Source organism: Danio aesculapii, chromosome 17, assembly GCF_903798145.1.
Source record: "Danio aesculapii chromosome 17, fDanAes4.1, whole genome shotgun sequence".
Classification (NCBI taxonomy): domain Eukaryota; kingdom Metazoa; phylum Chordata; class Actinopteri; order Cypriniformes; family Danionidae; genus Danio; species Danio aesculapii.
This window is the reverse complement of record NC_079451.1, coordinates 36,816,684-36,838,780: the sequence shown is the minus strand read 5'-3', so window position 1 is coordinate 36,838,780 and position 22,097 is coordinate 36,816,684. Positions and strand designations below refer to the sequence as shown.

The 22,097-nt window shown below is 36.7% G+C and overlaps 1 protein-coding gene across 1 annotated transcript in view; it reads left to right on the top strand.

Annotated features, from left to right (window-relative positions):
- The window catches only part of clmna (calmin a), a 59,345-nt gene extending 37,644 nt beyond the window's left edge, over positions 1-21,701 (top strand). Inside the window, exons 6-13 of the mRNA XM_056476749.1 lie at positions 1,027-1,220; positions 3,113-3,306; positions 4,806-4,888; positions 4,983-6,947; positions 11,355-11,518; positions 11,874-11,952; positions 12,657-12,715; positions 17,879-21,701. Coding sequence (XP_056332724.1) covers positions 1,027-1,220; positions 3,113-3,306; positions 4,806-4,888; positions 4,983-6,947; positions 11,355-11,518; positions 11,874-11,952; positions 12,657-12,715; positions 17,879-18,032 — 2,892 coding nt within the window. The 3' untranslated portion in view covers positions 18,033-21,701. The remainder of the gene's footprint in view (positions 1-1,026; positions 1,221-3,112; positions 3,307-4,805; positions 4,889-4,982; positions 6,948-11,354; positions 11,519-11,873; positions 11,953-12,656; positions 12,716-17,878) is intronic.
- The last annotated feature ends 396 nt before the right edge of the window (positions 21,702-22,097 follow it).

Here is a 22,097-nt window from a genome sequence, read left to right as displayed (position 1 = left end):
TTTTAAATGTCTGGGTAAAAAGCAACAGCTATTATTTCTAATAATATTTCAAACAGTAGCTTTTTTATGTGGAGGGTCCTGTGTGTTGCCCTAAAAACTATATAAAATAGTCGTAAAAAAAACATGTTAATAAAAATAAAACGTACACACAGTTGTAGTCAGAAGTATTAACCCCTCTTTGATTTTTATTTATTTTTTTTATATTTCCCAAATGATGTTTAACAAAGCAAAGAAATTTTCACAGTATGTCTGATAATATTTTTTCTTCTGGAGAAAGTCTTATTTGTTTTATTTTGGCTAGAATAAAAGCAGTTTTTAATTTTTTGAAAACCATTTTAAGGTCAAAATTATTAGCCCCTTAAAGCTAATTTGTTTTTTCGATAGTCTACAGAACAAACCATCGTTATTCAATAACTTGCCTAATTACCCTAACCTGCCTAGTTAACCTAATTAACCTAGTTAAGCCTTTAAATGTCATTTTAAGCTGTATAGAAGTGACTTAAATATCAAGTAAAATATTATTTACTGTCATCATGGCAAAGATAAAATAAATCAGTTATTAGAGATGAGTTATTAAAACTATTATGTTTAGAAATGTGTTGAAAATAAATCTCTCTTTTAAACAGAAATTGGGAAAAAAATAAACAGTGGGGTAATAATTCTGACTTCAACTGAATACCATAGGAGTGATATAACAGAAAATTTTGGTGGTTATAAAACCTTGACCTTCCAAACCACGGTAAACCTTGAAACCAGTTATCGTCCCATGCCTAAAAATGAGGTCTGATTGTACTGCAGATCGTATGGCCTGCACCTTTAGAATCTCTTGGCATGCACATTATGTTGGATTAGGCTCCAATTGTGCACTAATCTTATCTGTGAGAGCGGGCAGTTCCCTTATCGCTGATGTCTAGTCAGTGTTTAGATATGACTAAAGAGTTTACTTAGTAGGATGATAGGAAATGCCACCGTGCTGAGCAAACGCTGCTCGTCTGCATGCTCAGTAATGACCTGTTTGTGTTGCAGATCAAGGAGCTCACAGGGAACATTAAGAGCCAGTTTCCATCGTCCTCCAGTCTGTCGTCAATCCCGACCAGCTCCGATTCGGACACGTCCCACTCCAGCACACCCACAGATGAGAGGAAGCCCACCGTCGCTCCACGGGGTCATGGGAAGGTCATCAAAACCCTCCTGCAGTGGGTCCAGAGACGGACTAGAAAGTAGGCTACTGGGAATTAGGGCTGGGTATCGATTCAGATGTCCTGATTCAGTTTTGCTTCAATGACAAGCTTTCAGCTTGATTCCTGATTACAATCAATCATTATAAATAGGCATGCATCGATATTGTGTTCATTTAAAGCCATCACAATAATATGAAAAAGACAGATACTGATGGCTTATTAATTACATGGAGGAAATGAGTTGCATGTCTTTTGAATGATACATTTTTCTATTTATAATATGTACAAAATATCAGATCTGAATATATATTAAACGTTACACATGCTTTGGGGAAGCAACCTTTGTTCACCATGTTCAAGGGCTGGCACATCGGTTAGTTTGGGCTAAAATGTACTGAACAAGCACTGAAGTACTGAAACTGACTGCACTTTAGTTGGTCAACGTTTTTCTGGAGCAGCAAAATTTATAACTAACCTATAGCAACAGCACTGGCTTTGTTTGTTACGTTTGTTAAATAAATCTATATTCAGTCTAGGGTTGGGTTGATGGATGATCCCATCATTCATCGCGATGGCTGATAGACATCACCATGCTGAGCCAGCACACTTAGGCCCCATTTACACTAATATGTATTGGTTTTAAAATGGCATTTTAGAACAAAAACGATCCACATCCACACTGGCGTTTCAACTAGCATTTCTGAACAGCCAGCAGTCCACACTACACTGCTGAAAACGCATATCACGTGACCACACATACACACTCTGTCATGCGCTGCAGTGTATGCAATCGTCTGAGTTTCAGCAGTCAGCGGGTGCTTTGAGCACAAAACCGCAGAGAGCAGTGCACGTCGGACAGTTTATCAAGGATGTACCGCTGGATCGCGTCTCACTGTAGTTGCTAAATGTGATATTCAATTAATCTTGTCTCTATCTCACGACTCTTCTGTCTTTTGAATCTATTAGGTAACTTGTCACAGTGTCAGTACACTGCTTCAATCTTTCGCTTTCATTCTTGTACTTACTCATTTTAGCAAAAACCTCAGATACTGTTGGTTGTGCACCTTTTTTTATCAACCAAGTTTGTCGGCGCCATTATAACGACACAGTCTCGCAGAAAAAGTGATTGGCAGGTGAAAATTTGTGTGTAACTTATCTTTATTTATTTATGATTTGGTTATGGTTAAATCAAAGACTATGCAGGTCAGGTAGTTGTAGAAACGGAAGGCTACAAATAATTAATTCCTTATAAGTTAAATAATTATTCATAAATAATTAATTCACTGCCACCTATGACGACGATGCCATTGTCCATCCCGATGCTTCACCTTAGACATCGTACAATGACAAATTGTTCAACATCACCCAACCCTAATTAATTCAATGGGGAATAAAGTAGTGTAGTACTGCGTACTATTGACCAACATCAGTTTTTTTATCAGTATATGTCAATCAATATCAGTGTATATCAGTATAGAAGTCCTTCTGTCATAAAAGTGCATATTTTATTTGTTGTAAAAATGGTTTCAAAGATATTTTGAAATGTTTTTGTACATTTTTCTTTACATAATATTGACAGCTGAATATTTAGTTTAAACTTTTTCACATTTATTTTTCCAGTTATTACAATTTTCATTGCATAATATCCCAAAGCTGTGGACTTATGTTTTGCAAGCTGTTAAGCAGTTTTAAAGACAGTTTATTTTGTATTTTATAGTTTTAAAACAAGGAAAACGTGTCTTTTTTACTTTTAATTTCACTGAACATTGTACACAATACCGGGATACAAGAGATATATCATGGCTTTGTCAAATATACCAGGATATGAATTTTGGTCTATATCGCCCAGCCCTATTATGCTGAATGGATATGCTTGCTAGATAGTAACTATATAGAAAATCTAGTAATTGCTTGATGCGTTGTTCTTCCAGATATGGAGTTGCTGTGCAGGACTTTGGGAAGAGTTGGACGAGTGGTCTAGCTTTTCTTGCTGTGATAAAGTCCATTGACCCCAGTTTGGTGGATATGAGGAGGGCTTTTCTCCGAACACCCAGAGAGAACATTGAGGAGGCATTCAGAACGGCACACTACAGTCTTGGCATCCCGAAACTCCTTGAACCAGAGGGTAAATCTCAAAATATATATTGATATATTTATACAGCAGCCGCAAAAATGTATGCTGAGGAGGTGTACTTCAAAATGTATGAATGTCATTGGATCAAACGCAACGGCATCTGCGTTTCTTCTTTTTTTGTTACAATTTTTAACCAGTTGATTTCAGAGTGCTTTTCAATAAAAGAATGAAGAATTTGTATTTTATTTTGAACTGGATCTTTTAAACATTTAGAGAATATTTGAATGTTTTTGAAACAAGGATTCAGGGCTGTTTGTCAATACCAAGTACGCAAAGTTCAGACTTGCATCCTTGAAAGTTCAAACTTGGAAGAACGAACTACACAGGACGCGATGACTCAAGTTGGGTACGTCTTTAAATGGAACGGCAATGTACTTAATAACATCACTTATCTCACCATGGATTCATTGGTTCTCTGTACATTAACAATAAAATAATTTAATTATATAAAGCACAGCCATATAATTTTTATTATATTGATATTTTAAATTAAAATTAAAAAAAATGTAAACATAAATCACCATAATTGTGAAGTAAAATGTGTTCTTATACACAGACTCGTGTCTTTAATTATCAGATTTAATAAACTACAATGGACGTTATACAAGTATAAAGTACAAGACGTAAACAATAAGAAATAAAGATAATACACCTGAGAACAAATAATAGATTTCAAAGACCAAAAACTGTCAGTTAGATATGCACAAGATGTATTAAATATCATGTTTTAACTACAATAGACAGATGCAATCCAACAGTACTGGCCGAATAAAGCTGCTCTCTGTGTAGGAGCTGATGACGAAGCTCTCGATGACAGGCTGGCGGTCAGAGTCCGCATAAGGTGAGGCACATCGCCAAGGACATGTTATCTTTATAAATAAACTGCAGATTCGAGTTTAAAACAACTACATTCTCGCCTGAAAAACTCTTGAAACTTGATTTTGTGACACAACAGAGGAGTATTTTTAAAATCGTGCGGGTTTTCTCCTCCATCGTTAGCTTTCGCTGGTTAGGTTGCGATGCATTCTGGGATACCTTTGCTTCGCAAGTTCGCACCAGTCACTTCACGATGCATCCTTGGCAAAAGGGGTAGAGCAAGTACACATCCGGGAATTTTATCTGTACTTGGCAAGATGTGAACTTTGATATGGAACAGTACGGTTGATGACGTTTCACGAGGACTCAAGAACGCAAGTACAGACAAGACTGCATATTGAGAAACAGCCCTGAACTCTGACAAATAATTTTCTTTGAGGATTTTTTTTATCAATAGTAAAAATTAAAAGTATCTACTCAATGAATAAATGCAATAAGCTATCAGGTTTGCCATCATGTTACACAGAGCAAAAAAGGTGTTACTAATTTAACTAAATGGGTCTCAGATACTTTTCAAATGCCTGGAGTACATTTGTTAAAGTTTAGTTTTCTTTTCATTAAATCTCTTAAAATGCATTAGCATAGCTGAACTAAAATGAAACATGTCTTCTCAGATGTGATGCTCAATCCCCCTGATGAGCAGTCCATAATGACCTATGTGTCCCAGTTTCTGGAGCACTTTCCTGGAATTGAGGAGGTAGGAATTTTTAATTGACATACAGCATTACATCAGTGTACAAATCTCATACATCTTAACTAAAATCGCTTTGTTTTATGGGTTTTTTTCCCAGGATGACACATCAGATATTCGGGAAAGAAGTAAAGCCAGAGCTCGTATGGATGATGCTCCCGTTTGGAATGGAGTACAGAGGAAACGGGAGTCTTATATGGTTAAGAAAGACTCGGTTCATCCACCACCCAAGATCTTTATCTCCTCAGTGTCTGAGGAGCGTGAGCAGATCACCTCCCCAGTCCTTTTGCAGACTACTGAGGACAGACCGTGGGCCCACGAAGGGTCGACAGTGGGCCCAAGTTCTACCAATGACAAGCCTGTTTATCCCCCCTTGGACTTGAACAAAGACCCATCCACAACTAGCTCTCCACAACCTTCATTCTCGGATTCTGCTGTCAACTCTCCAGACTCATGGAGTGAGGTACATAGTGAGACTACTAACTCTCATCGGATTATTGAAGAGCCAATAAGAGAGATACGACAGGAGAGAGATACGACGGGTACTGTTGAAGTGACCTCAGATTTAGGGTCTCCATTTTCACCAGAAAGCACACCAGAAAATCATTTGGACCGCGAGCTTTTTATTGACGAGGGCAACTATTCCCTTGGCTCCATGGATAGTTTACATGCCAAATCCACTGCGGCATCTGAGGAGGACGATGCTTACAAGTACATCCTAGACCTGAAAGAAGAACAGTCTAATAATCCTTTGCCCAGTGATGAATCTTGCTTAGAAGAATCCAAAACCAATCCTTCGGAAAACCAGGAAGGAGAGAAACCATCTTCTGAAGATCCTTCATGTTTGGAAAGTGACTCTGGTTTCTTTCAGGATAGTAAGGAAGCCATGCTAGCTCAACCTGAGGTTGAAAGTCCTCTCCTATCCACAGTTGATGAAGCAGTGAAATCAGATTCCTTTCAGGATGACATTGAGTCTTCCAATACACAAGCCATTCAGAGGGACACTCTCGAATCGACAGATAGACCTGAGGAAAAATTGGTCACATTTGAGTATGACAGTGAGCCTGAGTGTCCAGTTCTGCAATACGAGAGAGTTTCTATATCAGGAAGTGAAGAGGATATTAAACTGTGCACCGATCTGACTGAAGAACCAACAGAGGAACTGAGCAAAAACGATCTAGCAAATGGTCATTCTGAGACCAATGAGGACTTCAATCATGGTGAACAAGCAGGTGTCTTGCAAAGTGAGGTAAAGGATGTTGTACTTGATGATCAAGAAAAACCAGTTTCAGATCAGAGCCAATCAGAAGTTGAGGTTCATGATGAAGATCAGGTGTGTTATATGTGTGGAGGTCCAGTGGCGAAGAGTTCGGGGGATTCTAGTGAACAGGGGGACTATTGTCTGTCTCATTCAAGCTCAACCGAGAGAGACTGTAATTCAGATTCGAGACATTTTACTGAATCAGATGCAGGTGGAAACTTTGAGAACAATCCAAGGGAGCAGAACAATGAATTAAATGGAACTGTAAGTGATCTCAAGAATGAGCCAAGAGAGAGGAAAGGCATTCGTGAAGATCGGCTTGTTATAGGTAAGAGCAACTTGGAAAATGGGTCAGACGGCATAAGGAGGACAGAGTTTTCCCACAATATAAATGGTGAAAGTCAAGCTCAGGTTTCAGACAATACTGTGCCTGGAGGAGACCATGATAACAGACCTGTATCAGTAGTGCACTCCCGGAAATCTGTCACAGAGGCCTTACTTGACCCTCTTTCAGACTCTAACATCACTGATGGAGAAAAAGACTCCATATTAACCCAAAGCCCACACAGACATTTTCCAGAATTGTCCAGCATTGAGTCACCAATTGAACCGGATACCACCTGTGAGGACGCAGAACCCATTATTGGTGTCCGTGGGTTCCCAGAAAGGCGTCCTGCAGAGTTGCGTCTGTCCCTTAGCATGACTCCGCTTCAGCCGGCACCTCCAAAGCGCTCATTTACCGAATCAGATACTGACACCGAAGATGCTTCAGAAGACCACAGCAATGGATATAAGTCAAAAAAGGTAATTTTTCATTCTAACTTTCCATTGGCCTAGAAAACAAAGCTCAGTTTGATACAGAGAGTGACCTATAAACAGAAGCAGCGGTATCAGCATATGTGCTGTTTCAGGGTCACAAACTCAATTTCTGAATGTAGTTCACTTGAGTGCACTACTCAAAATGATCTCTTGCTGCAATGACCTGCTACAGTTGCTATTGATTCCTTTGAGTATAGTCCAAGAATTCAAGTCTGAAGTTATACTGTTTTCATTTTCCTCTCACGCATGCTTTCAATCTCAGATTAAAGTTTGATAGTTGAGATGAACTATAAAAGACTATTTCAGCTCCCTCAAAAAAAACAGTATGTAGATCAGCTCTCTGTAGAATTGGGTTCAGTAGCACTGCTTTAGAAGTTCTTAGATAAGGGATTTAAATAAAGTATAGTGGCTTTCTTTTTGCCACACATGCTCCTATATATATATCTCAAATGGGAAATATGACAATATGTCTTGTTTATTTAACCATTATGTACTGTTGGGGATGTTTTCATCCACTTTGGGGTGATTTTGAGTGTTAATTTGGCCATAATGGGCAATGCAGTGGCGCAGTAGGTAGTACTGTCGCCTCACAGCAAGAAGGTCGCTGGTTCGAGTTGGCGTTTCTGTGTGGAGTTTGCCTGTTCTCCCTGCATTCGCGTGGGTTTCCTCCGGGTGCTCCGGTTTCCCCCACAGTCCAAAGACATGCGGTACAGGTGAATTGGGTAGGCTAAATTCTCCGTTGTGTATGAGTGTGAATGAGTGTGTGTGGATGTTTCCCAGAGAGGGGTTGTGGCTGGAAGGGCATCCGCTGCGTGAAACAAATGCTGGATTAGTTGGCGGTTCATTCCGCTGTGGCAACCCCAGATTAATAAAGGGATTAAGCTGACAAGAAAATGAATAAATGAATGAATTTGGCCATAACTTTTTCTGTCTTTCAGCTAGCAGAATAATTTTTGGTGACAAATCTTATTTTGGCACATATTTTGAGAAAATGCTTTTAAAAAATACTCTATGATACACTCTGGGCAAATTTGCTACCCTTTTGTGATGTTCGGGACGAAAGCATCCACTAAATTAAACTGTGTAAAAATGCATAAGACTAATATTTTTTTTAAATATCTTGCATAAATCTAATAATATTTAGCATCAACCTCAGTCCTAGTCAAAACTACTAAATTGTCTAGAAAATTACAGTATTTTAAGTCTTTAATTGCCAAATTCACAAATTATGTCACTGATTGGTGAGAAAAACACATAAAAATTACATATTTTCAATATAAAAAGTAATTGTGGACTGGATTTTTTAAACTTTTATCAAAGTCTTAGACATGTGAAAGAGCATTGCCTTTGATGGATTGTTTTTTTTATTAACTTCCATTGTTTTCTCCCTAATTTACTGTTGGTAGCTGTTTATGCCCTATTGACTTCCATTATAACCACCTTTATGCATTTACCTTGATGTTCCTGAGAAAATCAAAATATGTATCTCAGCTCTTAAAACTACATGGAGTAAACAAAAACAAAGACTGTGTATTTATGCACCATCAAATGTGGTTAGAATGGAAGTTAATGGGGCAAAAACAGCCACCAAAAGTAAATCAGGGAGAAAAAGTGAAAATCTAACAATGCATTAAAGCCAATGCTGTTACTAATCGTTTACATGTCCAAGACGATTAAAGGCCAAAAAAATCCAGTCCACAATTATTTTTTATATAATTTTGTTTTTTTTACCAAATCAGTGACATTATTTATGAATTTGGCAATTAAAGAGTTAAAATCCTGTAATTTTCTAAACAATTTAGTTTTGGTCAGGACTGAGGTTGATTAGATTTCTGCAAAAAAAGTAAAGAAATTCATTTTTAAAGCAGTTTAATTCAGTGGATTTCATCCCTAACAACAAAAGATCGTAAATTTGAACAGTGCACAAAGGATATATTCTTTATTTGGTCCCCTTTTCCTACATTTGACCTTTTAGGGCAGAGATGTCAAACTCAATTCCTGGAGGGCCGCAGCCCTGCACAGTTTATCTCCAACCCTAATTAAACACAGCTGATCAAACTAATCAAGTCTTTCAGTCTTGTTTGAAGCCTACAGGTAAGTGTGTTGGAGCAGGGCTGGAACTAAACTGTGCAGAGCTGCGACCCTCCAGGAATTGATTTGACATCCCTGTTTTAGGGCTTGTTTATACTCAAGTGTTAAGATTAATTTTTGTCAGTCACATGTCAATAGACATTTCTAGATATTGGTGTAAATATGTGCTTAAATGTTTTGAGTTGTACACTTTAGACTGCTTCGAGAGAAAGTTAAAGTCACATTTAGCCGAACGTCTGTCATAGCGTTAGCCCTCATGTTGTCAAATACTTTTGACCAGCCACAAAAAAAAACACCTACTGATCTAACTTATGGCCATTATGGGATGTGTTGTGAGAAAACACACTTAAACAAGCTATTCATACATTGCTGTGTTGTACTAAAACACAGATTAGAATCAAAACTAGATGACTACACTTTGCTGTTGGCTTGAAGAAGCTAGCGTATTTATAGAAAGAATTAGCATGTGGCTATCAAGAATTAGCATGCTGCCAGCCTATTTTTGGCATGAATTAGTAACTTTGTAGCATTTATTTATGTTTTAGGCTGTAGTTGCTTGGCTTTGCTAGTTAGAGGAAATAGATTGATGAAGGTCTGTAGGTATTTAATGCTCTGTATAATTTTATTGCTTCAAATTTTTCTTAATTTCCTCTCAATGAAAGTCGAGGGGATATTCATAGGTTTGATTGTCCATTTAATGGGAACTTGATCAGTCAGACAAGTTGAAGGTCTAAGCCAGGGGTGTCCAAACTCGGTCCTGGAGGGCCGGTGTCCTGCTGAGTTTAGCTCCAACTTGCTTTAACACACCTGCCAGGAATTTTCTTGTATATCTAGTAAGAGCTTGGTTGCCTTGTTCAGGTGTGTTTGATTAGGGTTGGAGCTAAACTCTCCAGGACACCGGCCCTCCAGGACAGAGTTTGGACACCACTGGTCTAAGCCAAGTTTGGTGGTTGTGTATAGTGTAAGCTCTCGGAGGAGATACAGGGTTCCTATGCTTTTTGGAAGTAAATTACTTAAATTTCAGACAAAGTACTTAAAAACAAACATAGGTCCTTGAAAGTGCTTGAATTTAAAGTTTATGGTGTCATTTCAACAAATGTACTGTGTTGCTTTCAAAAACTGAACAAAAAAAACGAAGAAATTCTTAATTTACTTCTACAAGAACCATGACAAACAATGCATTTGATCAATATTTCAGTAACCACGTTTGAATATTACCAGTATTGAATTCAACTAAATGTATTAGAGTTATTCGACGCAGTGGTGCAGTAGGTACTGTGCAGGCAGTTTCTGTGTGGAGTTCGCATGTTCTCCCTGCGTTCGCATGGGTTTCCTCCGGGTGCTCCGGTTTCCCCCACAGTCCAAAGACATATGGTACAGGTGAATTGGGTAAGATAAATTGTCCATAGTGTAGTGTGTGGATAAGTGTGTATGGATGTTTCTCAGAGATGGGTTGCAGCTGGAAGGGCATCCGCTGCGTAAAACATGTGCTGGATAAGTTGGCGGTTCATTCTGCTGTGGTGACCCTGGATTAATAAAGGGACTAAGCCAAAAAGAAAATGAATAAATGAGTGAATGTTTAAAATGGTCTACATTTGTGAAAATGACACATTCAAAGCATCATCATTATTATGACATATTAATTTAAATATTAAGTGAAACAAGATTATCTTCATATGCTGGGGATGTGAATAAAGGTGCTCGATTTAAAATGATTAGAAATTTTAAGTTTAAATTTGGTGAGATATATTTAAAAATTTTGCCTTAGAAGAAGCTTAAAGTGGATTTCAGAATGTTGTCTTTGTTCATGCAATAGTATCTGTACGTTACTCTGAGCAATTCCATGAAAGTCTTTTAGAGCGTGAAAAAAATCAAAGGTTATAGTCTTGACAAAATCCTAATAAAAGTGATCACAGCAGATGCATTTGAACATGTAGTGTTAGTAAACAGTGGTAAATGCTAATGAGTTACAGCCGACTATTTGTGATTGAAAATGTCTGATAATATCAAGTGAAAATAGCATGAAGTTCAAATTAATAACTTTTATTTGAATTAAAATCTGTGGTGCCATTATAAAAGTCATTTTGTATCAATTTAATGGCTCTTTGCAGAGTAAAAAGTATACATTGGACTTAATTTGGTATTTTAGTATACATTGGACCTAATTTGGACTTCTGGATACAAGAATGGTCATTGCAGTGATATTATTACCCTAGTTCATAATATCTCGGGTCTGTATTATGCATATTAAACATCAGTCCTGCATTATTGATTTACTCCATTCTAAATATGTCAATCCAGGGCAGAGCAGGATCTTTGCTACTCCAGGAGCAAAGCCCGTTTGACAGGCACCCGGGAGAATGGGGTGCAGTGGAGCCCGATTCACCAGCTGAGCATTGTGAGCTCATTAAGACAGATGACGACCTGACCGGCGCTGGTGCCAGAGAAAGCACTGGAGCTCTGAGGTACAGCTCTATTAATAGAGTCTGCTACAGATACACAGTCTGAGCCACAGGGGGGAGCGTTGTGTTTTCTGAAGGACGTGACCTCATAAGATCCAGTTCATTTGCCTTAAATGTATCTAATGCTTCGTTTTGAAAACTTTGCTGCACAGGTCATATCTTTTCAGACAAGTGTTGCAAACATTCTTTAGTCATGTTGTGTCCATGTTTAAAAAAAACATTCTGCTGATTTAAGCATTGAAAGACTTTTTGGCCAGGATTCAGTCTGTCATGAATACATTGGATTTAGTTGTAAGGTTCAGTAAGGTATATGAACTGTTTCTCAGTGGCCTTATCATATTTGTCCTTCTTTTAAAAGGGAAGGAGCTGTGACGGATGCAAGCCCACTGTTGACTACTATACATTTGAGAAAGACCATTGACTCCAGTGAATTAAAGGTTTGTTAGTGCAAAGAGTATTTTTACTGACAATAACATGCATGTTTATGGAGCAGTACAACCTTTATCTACAGTAAGGAATATTGTAAAGACCAGTGAATGGAATCTTTTAACTAGAAACAACATACCGTAACAGTAAAACAACTCAGAAGACATTAGCAACTACATAGCAATACCAAACGATCAGTAAAATGTAACAATCTAGAACACTTTGAGTGTTCCTGAATATGAAACTAAGTCTTACAACACTGTTAATAATATAGAAGTAATATCTTATAATATACAATACTGTTTAAAAGTTGGCATCAAACTCCTACAAGGAGGTTTTTAATTTAAAAAAGTAACAAAGACCTTTATAATGATACAAAAGAGCTCATATTTTAAAATAAATTCTGTTCTTTTGAACTTTATGTATTTACCAAAGAAATCTGAAAAAAGAGTCATGTGGAAATTCATCTTTGCATCACAGAAATAAAAGACATTTTAAAATAGAAAATAAATAGTAATTGCAATTAGTATACTGTATTTTGATCAAATAAATACACCCTTGAAAACATTACAAAACTGATTACTGCCCCCAAACTTTACTTATAGAAAGTACGAATCTAACTGTACTTAATTATAATAATTGTTTGCATGGTTAACATTGTTCAGGATTGACAGCATTATTCTTTGTTTTTACCAATCTGTTTTTTTTTTACTAGGGACAAAATGGGAAGACTTTAGATGACATCAAAGTGGATGGTACTATAATCAACAAAAGGTAACTGAAACCACATAATCATACTTAATATATCCTAGATCTAATCTCAGATTTTGGTGGACATTTAGCATGTTTACATGAGAACCAATATGCTGATAATTCACAAAAATCATCTTATTGAAATAATCTGTTGTCCAAATTTATATGAAAACTATTATAAAACAACAATATAAGTAAATAGCATTTACAAGCCTTTTTATAAATCTGTGTATTTTCCAGTATTGAAGTCAGAATGTAACTAATTGCATATCTAAGTAGCATAGGTAGGTATTTTATTTGTTGTTGTTGTATGTCAGATGCCATTTTAAATAGATACTTCCTCCAAAACTCGAAATTCCGTCAGCATTTATTTTTCACAAACCTCTACTTTCTTCTGTTGAATGTAAAAGAAGATTTTTTGAAAAAAGCTGGAAACCTCTATACCATAGGTCTCAAACTCAATTCCTGGAGGGCTGCAGCTCTGCACAGGTTGGCCCCAACCCTATCAAACACAGCTGATCCAAATAATTGAGGCTTTCAAAAGAGATATGAACACCTTTATTAGTTGGATCAGCAGTGCTTGATAGGGTTGCAGCAAAACTGTGCAGAGCTGCAGCCCTCCAGGAATTGAGTTTGAGAATTATGACTTCCATAGTATTTGTTTTTCCTTCCATGGAAGTCGATTGTTACCAGTTTTCAGCTTTCTTCAGAATATCTTCATTTGTGTTCAACATAAAAAAAGAAACTTAAAAAGGTTTGAAACTGCTTCAGAGTAAGTAATTAGTGAGTAAATTATAATTTTTGGTGCATTTATCCATTTAAATAAATCATTAAAAACTCGTCTTACTCACTCAAGATGCAGCATTGATTGTAGAACTTTAGCTTCTGCTTCACAAGATTGGAACAGTCTAAATGTTACTTCAAGCTCCAAGCTCAAGTTGTTTGCGCTCTCTCCCAATTTACATGCAAACTAATAAGCTAAAAATATAAGTAAATTGCATTTACAAACCCTTTTTAATAAATCCGTTTATGCCCCAGTAGTGATGTCAGAATGCAAAACCACACCCCATGACAACCACAAAACATTATGCACATGTGAGTGTGCCACACACAGGTGAGTGGGCTTGACAAACCACCTGTAGAAAACACACTCTTATATCTCTCTGACACATTAACCGATACTTGCACCAGATAATTTCTTACAATCACTCCATACCCCCCCCCCCCCCTTCACACAGGGAAGTGGGCTTCACAAACCACCTGTATAAACACTACTAGTTGTTGAATTTCTTTGTTGAATTTCTGAATGCCTCCTCGATTGTAAGTCACCTTGGACAAAAGTGTCCGCAAAATGACTAAATGTAATAATTTACATATCTAATTAGCAAATCGAAACATTTCATTTGTTACTGTATGTCAGTCGTTCTGTTAAAGAGATCACAGAATAACCCCATCATTTACACTCCCTCGTGTGGATTCAAACTTTTCTGAGTTTCTTTATTCTGTTGAACACAAAAGAAGATATTTTTGCTGGTGGCCATTGTCTTCCATATTGTTATTATTTTATTTCCTACAATGCAAGTCGATGGGTGTGATGAGTGTTCAACAGCATGGGTGTAAAACCACGAGGTAGAATAAATGATTCATTTTTGAGTGACTGTCCCTTTAAGCAGTTTATAACTTCACTCTAATAATAAAGGAAAACGAGTTAACATGTTTACATGGCCATGACCAAAAATGTGTTAAGATTCGAAAACAAAATGGTCTAATGCTATATAAGATTTTTGGAATCTGAGGTGTGGTTTAGTGCACTTATTCGCTTGCTGGTCTTAATTTCCACCCTTAACTCATACAATATAGCAATTGCAGTGTTTAGTTTGGATCTTAAATGACTAAGTGCACCCGAAGCCATAAAATAGAAACCTGCTCTGGCAAGCACTTCCATCCCTGTTTTGTTACTTATTGTGCATCACATCCACCAAACGGGAGTGTTGCTTTTGTTGAGACTGGGTGTTTTCCATGTACCTGTGATAGGAGTGTGTTTGGAGGTGTGCCACGGCTTATGTTTACACCCCTAGGCTATTTTTAATTCTCAAATGTATGCTTTGTGCTTTCAATGACAGTCCTGCGGTGATGTAATTGTGCAAATTGTTTGCAACAACAACAGTGATCTAGGAAAGGTGGAAGCATGTTGTGTTGAGACACACCCATTCACGCGTGCCCGAAACATATTTGCACAGAGATGCAGTCTTTTTACAAGATGCTTTCTTGGGTTCTGTTTAATTTTCATTACTCCATGAAGTCTCTTGACTTGCGTTTGTCTTCAGTGTTGACACTGAACGCATGGTGAAAGATGATTCTTTGATAAATTGGTTTGTTTTGTTTTTCTTGGAAAGGAAAGAGTACATTTTAAAGTTGTACATGATACATATCATGTTATTTGTTTAGTTATTGTGCTAGTAAGATTGAATTTATTTAATTAAAATACAATAAAATTGTTACTTTTTCTAAATCAATAGTCTATTATTTTCAAATTGATCCTGCAATAGCAAAGCTGAATTTTCATTCACATTATTGTGCATGACTTATTATAATAACCAGATATTTGTTCTGATCAATTAATTCATACTGTCTGAACAAAAGGATTAATTTATTTCAACGTTTATAAAGAATTTGTAAAATAATCAAAGCTACCAGACACAAGCTGGTCCCGATTCAGAGGCTGCAGAAGAGATTCATTGAATGCTGCTTATTAATATGTACATATTTTGTGTTTGTTTCTTATGGATTTATTTATTTATCTTAATAATATGTTTCTTAACTTTAATAATAAAAAATATACATTAATTAATTTCTGTCATGACAACTCTCAGAGAGATTTAGTATGGTAATAAATATGTAAATGGAAATGTTGATGTGTTTGGTCTTAGCATAATAGATCTGCTACGCTGCTGCTGCTGCTTTGAATCTATCTTTCTTTTTTTTCAGCTTATAGTAGAAAAAACTAGCCACGCCCACTGTTTTCTCATTTATTTAATATTCTGTTTCTCAAGGAACTGCGTCACCATATGAAAAAACAAACAAAAAAAAAAAAAAAACGGTCGCAGCTTTCGGATTTTAAAATACATTTTACATTGGTGTATAGATTTTTACTTTATGTACCTTTACTTTTTTATTTTTGTTTATGTATATACTTTTTTCTCTTTCTTTTCCTTTTGTAATTCTAGACTAAGACATTTTGTTTTGGAATATTATAGCAGAGCAAGTACCAGGACTTGCTTCTGCCAGCAGTGTTGGGCAGTAGCGTCGCTACAAGTAGTGACACTACTAGCTTAACTACATTTCTCAGTAATGTGGCGGTAGTGTCGCTACTTTCTAAATCAAAAAGCCTTTCAGTAGCAAAACTATAGTTGCATCCCAAATAGCACACTATACACTACGCACTCATGCACTATGTACTTATGCACTTACACAATCAACAGCATAGTATATGTATGTAGTGTCGTCCCAAATGAAACACTAAATGGTTTTTTACTTAGCGGAAATTTAAACCGTTTCCCTGATGACGTTTGACGGTTGCCAAGTTAGTGATATAAATGACTGAAGTACCAAATAATGCCTGCCATGAGTATAACCGTATTCACCATCGGGGAGGCGCTATAATCACTCTCGTGGGAGAATTCTGCCATCACAATCCAAAATAAATAAAGTAATCCAACCCCGACACCCGATAGTTCCGCCTCTTCCACTACGTGAGCAAAGCTTTAGTCATGTAGTGTGTAAAGTGTCCAACATTACACAATTCTGTGCATTATTTGCGTAATTAAAGTGCACTTATTGTTATTAGAGTTTTCAGTGTGAATGCACTACTTGCACTATTTATACTACAAAATGGTGTAGAATAGTGCATAATTATGCGATTTGGGACGCACCTTATTTTTTAGTCAAGTAGTGCAGTAGCGTCCACACAAGCTACATTTACTGATTGCAGATTAGTAAGTGACGACATTGACATTCATGGAGCAGTGAGGCCGGTGTCTAGCCAATGAAAGTAAATCTATATGATAGCAAGAATGATGATTTCTTCTTCTCTCTGTTTTACGATGGTCGACAACAAACTTTTAGTGCCACCTCTCGCTCTGGTCGGTGACGTCGCCAACCAATTAGGCTAACACGAGAAATTTGCTCGATGGAAAGATAGATGACTGAGGGAGAGGAGTTATTTCTGAAGCAGGATTCCTCGTAACCATACCTCGAGAAGCACATGTTAAGATGCAATAACGTTAATTGTGATGCTGTGCTCAAAAATACTTTAGTAATTTATAGTAAGTACTATAATGTTTTTGAACTACACAATAGTGAAGTACACAAATTAATTTGTTGTGGTATTTTTCTGCCTCATATGTTTAATTGACTGTTTTATTGATCACTAAGATATAATTGACTTGGATTTAAGTTGCTTCGATTAAAAAATTCAAATGGCAAAAATAGCTTGGATGTAGCTAAGCTACTTTTGCCAAGTATTTTTTGCTACATTTCCCAGAGGTTAGCTTTTAGTGTAGTTAAGCTACATTTTAAGTAGAGTAGCTAATAGCTTAGCTCACTACATTTTTCAAATAGCTTGTCCAACACTGACTGCCAGTATATTCACAGACATGCAGTCTGAAAATATACACACTGCTGCTGCAAAACACAGGTGGAGCTGGGGTGGAAGAGGGTCTCAGAAAAACGTGTTGCAATATTACAGCGTAGAAAAACACTGAGCATTTAAAATGTTAAGGAGCAAGCTCATTGGACGTCCAAGCAACAGCAACCAATCTCCTGCACCATGTGGTTAATGACGTAGGAGCAGATTAGATGACCGATCAACCTGCCTGCGCACAGCTTCATGACAGAAGTTTGTATTTTTACACTTTTTATTTATTTTTTTACTTTTTCTCTAAATATTCAAGTAATCAAGATCCTTAAGTACTTCCTTGCTGCCTCCAGTTTTAAACCCACCGTAAATGAACAAAAATGGATTGTTTAAAAAAGTTTAATAGCACTTTAGTACAAAATCTTCAGATTTTACAATAGTTGTGCCTTCGCAGGATGAAACCTCTGAAATGGGACGCACCTACAGAATATTTAAGTTTATTTGAGGTGAAAATCTAACATGCCATTGTCTTTTTTATTTCTTCACAGCTCAGAGAGTAAGAGTCCAGAAAGCACATCTGAAGCCCTGTCTGACCTTGTGTTCATCCTCTTGACTGCGTGGCTCTTCGTTTACTGCCTTCTTGTCCTGCCTCAGATTGACTCAAGGACGCTTCCTAAACTCCTCTTCAACATGGACGAATGATTGCAACATTAACCAACAAGAAAATTCATTCTCACACACTGATACATCTGCTTCCTAATAAAAATGGAGTAGTTCACCTGAAAATTAAAGGGCAGACATTGTTTTAAATATTTCAGTGTAAGATGAGGGTAAGTAAATGAGGACAGAATTGGGTTTTAGTCCATTGTCCATTACAAGATTATTCTAATTATCATTATTTTAATTGCAATTGTAACTTCTCCTTTTAATACATTTTTCCACTTTTAAATAAGATTTTTTTTAATTCTGAGAAAAAACTAAAATAAATGTAGAACTTTGAGATTCTAGAAAAAAATGTGTAAGATATGGGAAAAAAGTCAGAATTAAAAAACTTTCAGACACACACACAAATCAAAGATAAAAGCTACAACTGAAAGACATAAACTTTTGAATTTAATGTAAAAACTAAAAAAGAAATTACACTAAACTCTGAAAGAAACGTCAGAATAAACTCAGAGTGTTGAGATCTAAAAAAGGGCTCAGAGAAAAAAAATTAGAAACAAAGAATCTTCAGACTATATCTTCAGACTTCACAAACCTGCATTTGCAATTTTTCCTCATTGCGGTAAAGTTGATTTCATATTCGCACATTCGGACATTCTCCTTAATATTATAATTTCAGAAAAGTATTATTTGCAAATTCTAAATAGGGAAATCATAATAGCAGCCAATGACTATCAAAGTACAAAATTGTTCACAATCAATTTGATAGCGCTAATGTTGTTTTGAAGTCATACTAAAGGGGGTCGCACACCAGATGTGCCGCTCGGCAACGTGCCATATCGCGCCAGCCATGCAGCATCATGCAATTTTAGAATTTTAAATATAAGTTTCTATCAGGGTATGCTCACCGGCGCCGCAAGTCGGCCGCTGTCCATGGCGCCAAGCCACGACTTGGGACACTGTTTATATTTCTGCCGCGACACAGAGCGTCATCTGAATAGTTTCATTTAAAATTTAACATACAAATGTGCGCGTATGGTGTCCGATACTTTCAACTGTCATGTGCGCGCCCTGTCGCGGCGCATCTGGTGTGCGACCTGCTTTAGACTGCATCTGAAATCACCTACTAAGTAGGTACTGCATTTGAATTTACTACTCGACCATTGAAAAGTACGTTCTATACAGTATGAATGCGAGTAGTAGGCATGGACGTACTACATCCGCTATTTTGTCATGGTCACGTGATCTACCCGCATCAGTTGCATTGCTTCTCTCCGATTCATGAATTCTCTCATGGGGCATCATGGGATTGCGTACCATGCATCTATTGCTGCGACTCAATTCGCATACTATCCATTCTAAGTAGTATTCGAAAATAGAATTAGTATGTCCCAAACCATAGTATGTTGGAAAGAGTATGCCAAAGGTTCCTGGATAGTTTACGATTTCTGGTAAAAACCCATAGGTCTCAAATCAATTCCTGGAGGGCCGCGCCTCTGCACAGTTTTGCTCCAACCCTAATCAAACACAGCTGATCTTTCAGTGTCTTGTAGTCTTGAACATGTTGATTAGTTGGATGAGCTGCTTTTGATCAGGGTTGGAGCAAAACTGTGCAGAGCTGCAGCCCTCCAGGAACCTACTTTGAGACCTATGCTCTAACTGCTAATATTGCCCACAATACATTGCACATTGGACGGCAATTTAAACAAACTACAAACATGGCGGATGCGCAAGATTAAGCGTCAAGTAGAGAGGCTGCGGTAAAGTTGTTTGAACGACTGTTAATCAATATCTAGCAACTGGAACATCTTTAAATCTCGTTTTCCGTGTTACAGTATATTTCATCAGCAACAATGGAACTTATATCAAGATATGTTTGGACATTAACTTCTGAATGCGGAATTATCCAAAGACCTGAGGAGATTTCTCTGCATGAAAGACTCACAAATGGCAGATTATCCTGCTGCTGCTTCTCCAGTAAAGTAGGTAATGGGGATGATGTGTTGAGATGATTGACGAGGCATAACTATGCAACATAATGATCTGTTATTGAGGAAGTAGTATGTCCCAAAGCTTGCATACTCTTCTGTCACATACTCAAAAGTATATACTTTTACTTTACAAAAAAAAAAACATACTTTTAGGGCATAGTATACGTGTGTGAATTCGGATGCAGTAACAGTTTTAGCGTACTATATAGTATGGAAGTATGCGATTTCGAACGCAGCCTTACTGTATTTATAATTTCAGACCGAATATTAAAATTAGCATGGTAAACAATATGGGGACCGTTAAAATAAATGAATGTGCAAATATAAAACCACCTTTACCTCAATTTTTTCTTCACTTGCAAATAAGGAAGTCATAATTCACTTACTTTTCTTTGGCTGAGTCCCTGCCTTTATCAGGGGTCGCCATTGTGAAATGAACCGCCAGGATGTCAGAATTGTGAGATGAAAGCAAATTTGAAATATATATATATATATATATTTGTTCTTTCTTTTTTATGATGGAAATAAGCTTTTAATACCAGGACTCAATGTAAACTTTGGGGAAAATTGTCCATGTCGATCAGCTTGGTTGCCTTTTGTATTTCAGTTCACACCTGCACACAAAGAAAGTGTTTTTTTCCATTTGGTTGGAGGGTTTTTGCAATCAGATAACATTTATTCTGGGTAATATTCTTATGCTTTAGATGCACATGCAGCACAACTACACAACTGATTATTTATGATGCTTTTGAAGAACATGCTTTTTGGCCTTTATGTTGTTGTTCGTATGTTAATTGAAGAATTTGTATAAAACGAGTGCTTTTCTGGTATGCTTTACAGCTGTTATGCTACGAGTTTTTGAATGTATCTTTTTAAAAGTGACCACATTATATAGGCCCCTTTATTTTGTGCATTAAATTGTAAAAATGAAGGTGTTTTAGCACAAATACATGCTTAGATTATGTTCCACTAATATTTTGCCAGGGTATTATGGTTTATATATTAAAAAGAAAATCCATTATAGGGCTTTCTAAGATAAGAGACACTTTTGATGGTGTCAACAGCACTTTTATGAAACAAGAACTGCCAAAGATTTAGTTCGAGATGTAATCTATGCCCGATATGGTGAACAAATTATGAATTATTATTTTAATATTAAATCCTGCACTCACAGAAGGTATTTTATGCATTTTACAAAATGCAAGAAGAGCACATTAAAGACTTAAACATGTTTATTGGTCATTTTACACATTTATAAATGCATTATATTGACTGAATTTGTAATATTTTGGACACTGAAGTTGTTAACGGTGGTTTTATGGGTCTCGGGACTGATATAAATCCATAAACTGAAGGATTGAGCCTGTAGGGCTTGTAATGTGTTGTAAAAAGTTTGTTTTCTTCTTATACTTTACTAAATTTTAACCCGAAATGTTCACCTCCACAGAACACAGTGCCAGTTGCATGATCATTAATTAATGTAAACTCTGGACAAAAGCAGATTGTTAATGCATCCTGAGCAATTTCTAAGCCTACAAAATACATCCAAACCTGCAAACAAGCCAAACTTTCTGCATGAGAATGTGTATGAGGAATAACTTGTCTTTAACAAGATTTTTAAAAGTCACCAAGTGAAACTATGTCCTGCTTTTGTAAAGAAAATTGTTCATTTTCATGTTAAAATGCACTGGAGTGCAATAAATGATATATCCTTTTATGCCTGTTGTGTGATTTATAGCATCTACATTTTACATCTTGATCATTATTTTAATCAGCAACAAAGAAATTATCATTATTGCTTGAAAATGATGATGTGACCTTTGACAAAGATTTTCTTTTTTTCAAATTCAAAGTAAGACTTGTCATTTAGAGCAGGGGCTCCCAAGCTTTTGAGCCTGTGACCCCCAAAATAACAATACCAGTGACTCGCGACTCCCACTATCCTCGGAGGTGGTTATAAACATACAGTTGAAGTCAGAATTATTAACCCCCCTTTGAATTTTTTTTTTGCCCAAGTGATGTTTAACAGATCAAGGAAATTTTCACAGTATGTCTGATAATATTTTTTCTTCTGGAGAAAGTCTTATTTGTTTTATTTCGGCTATATAAAAGC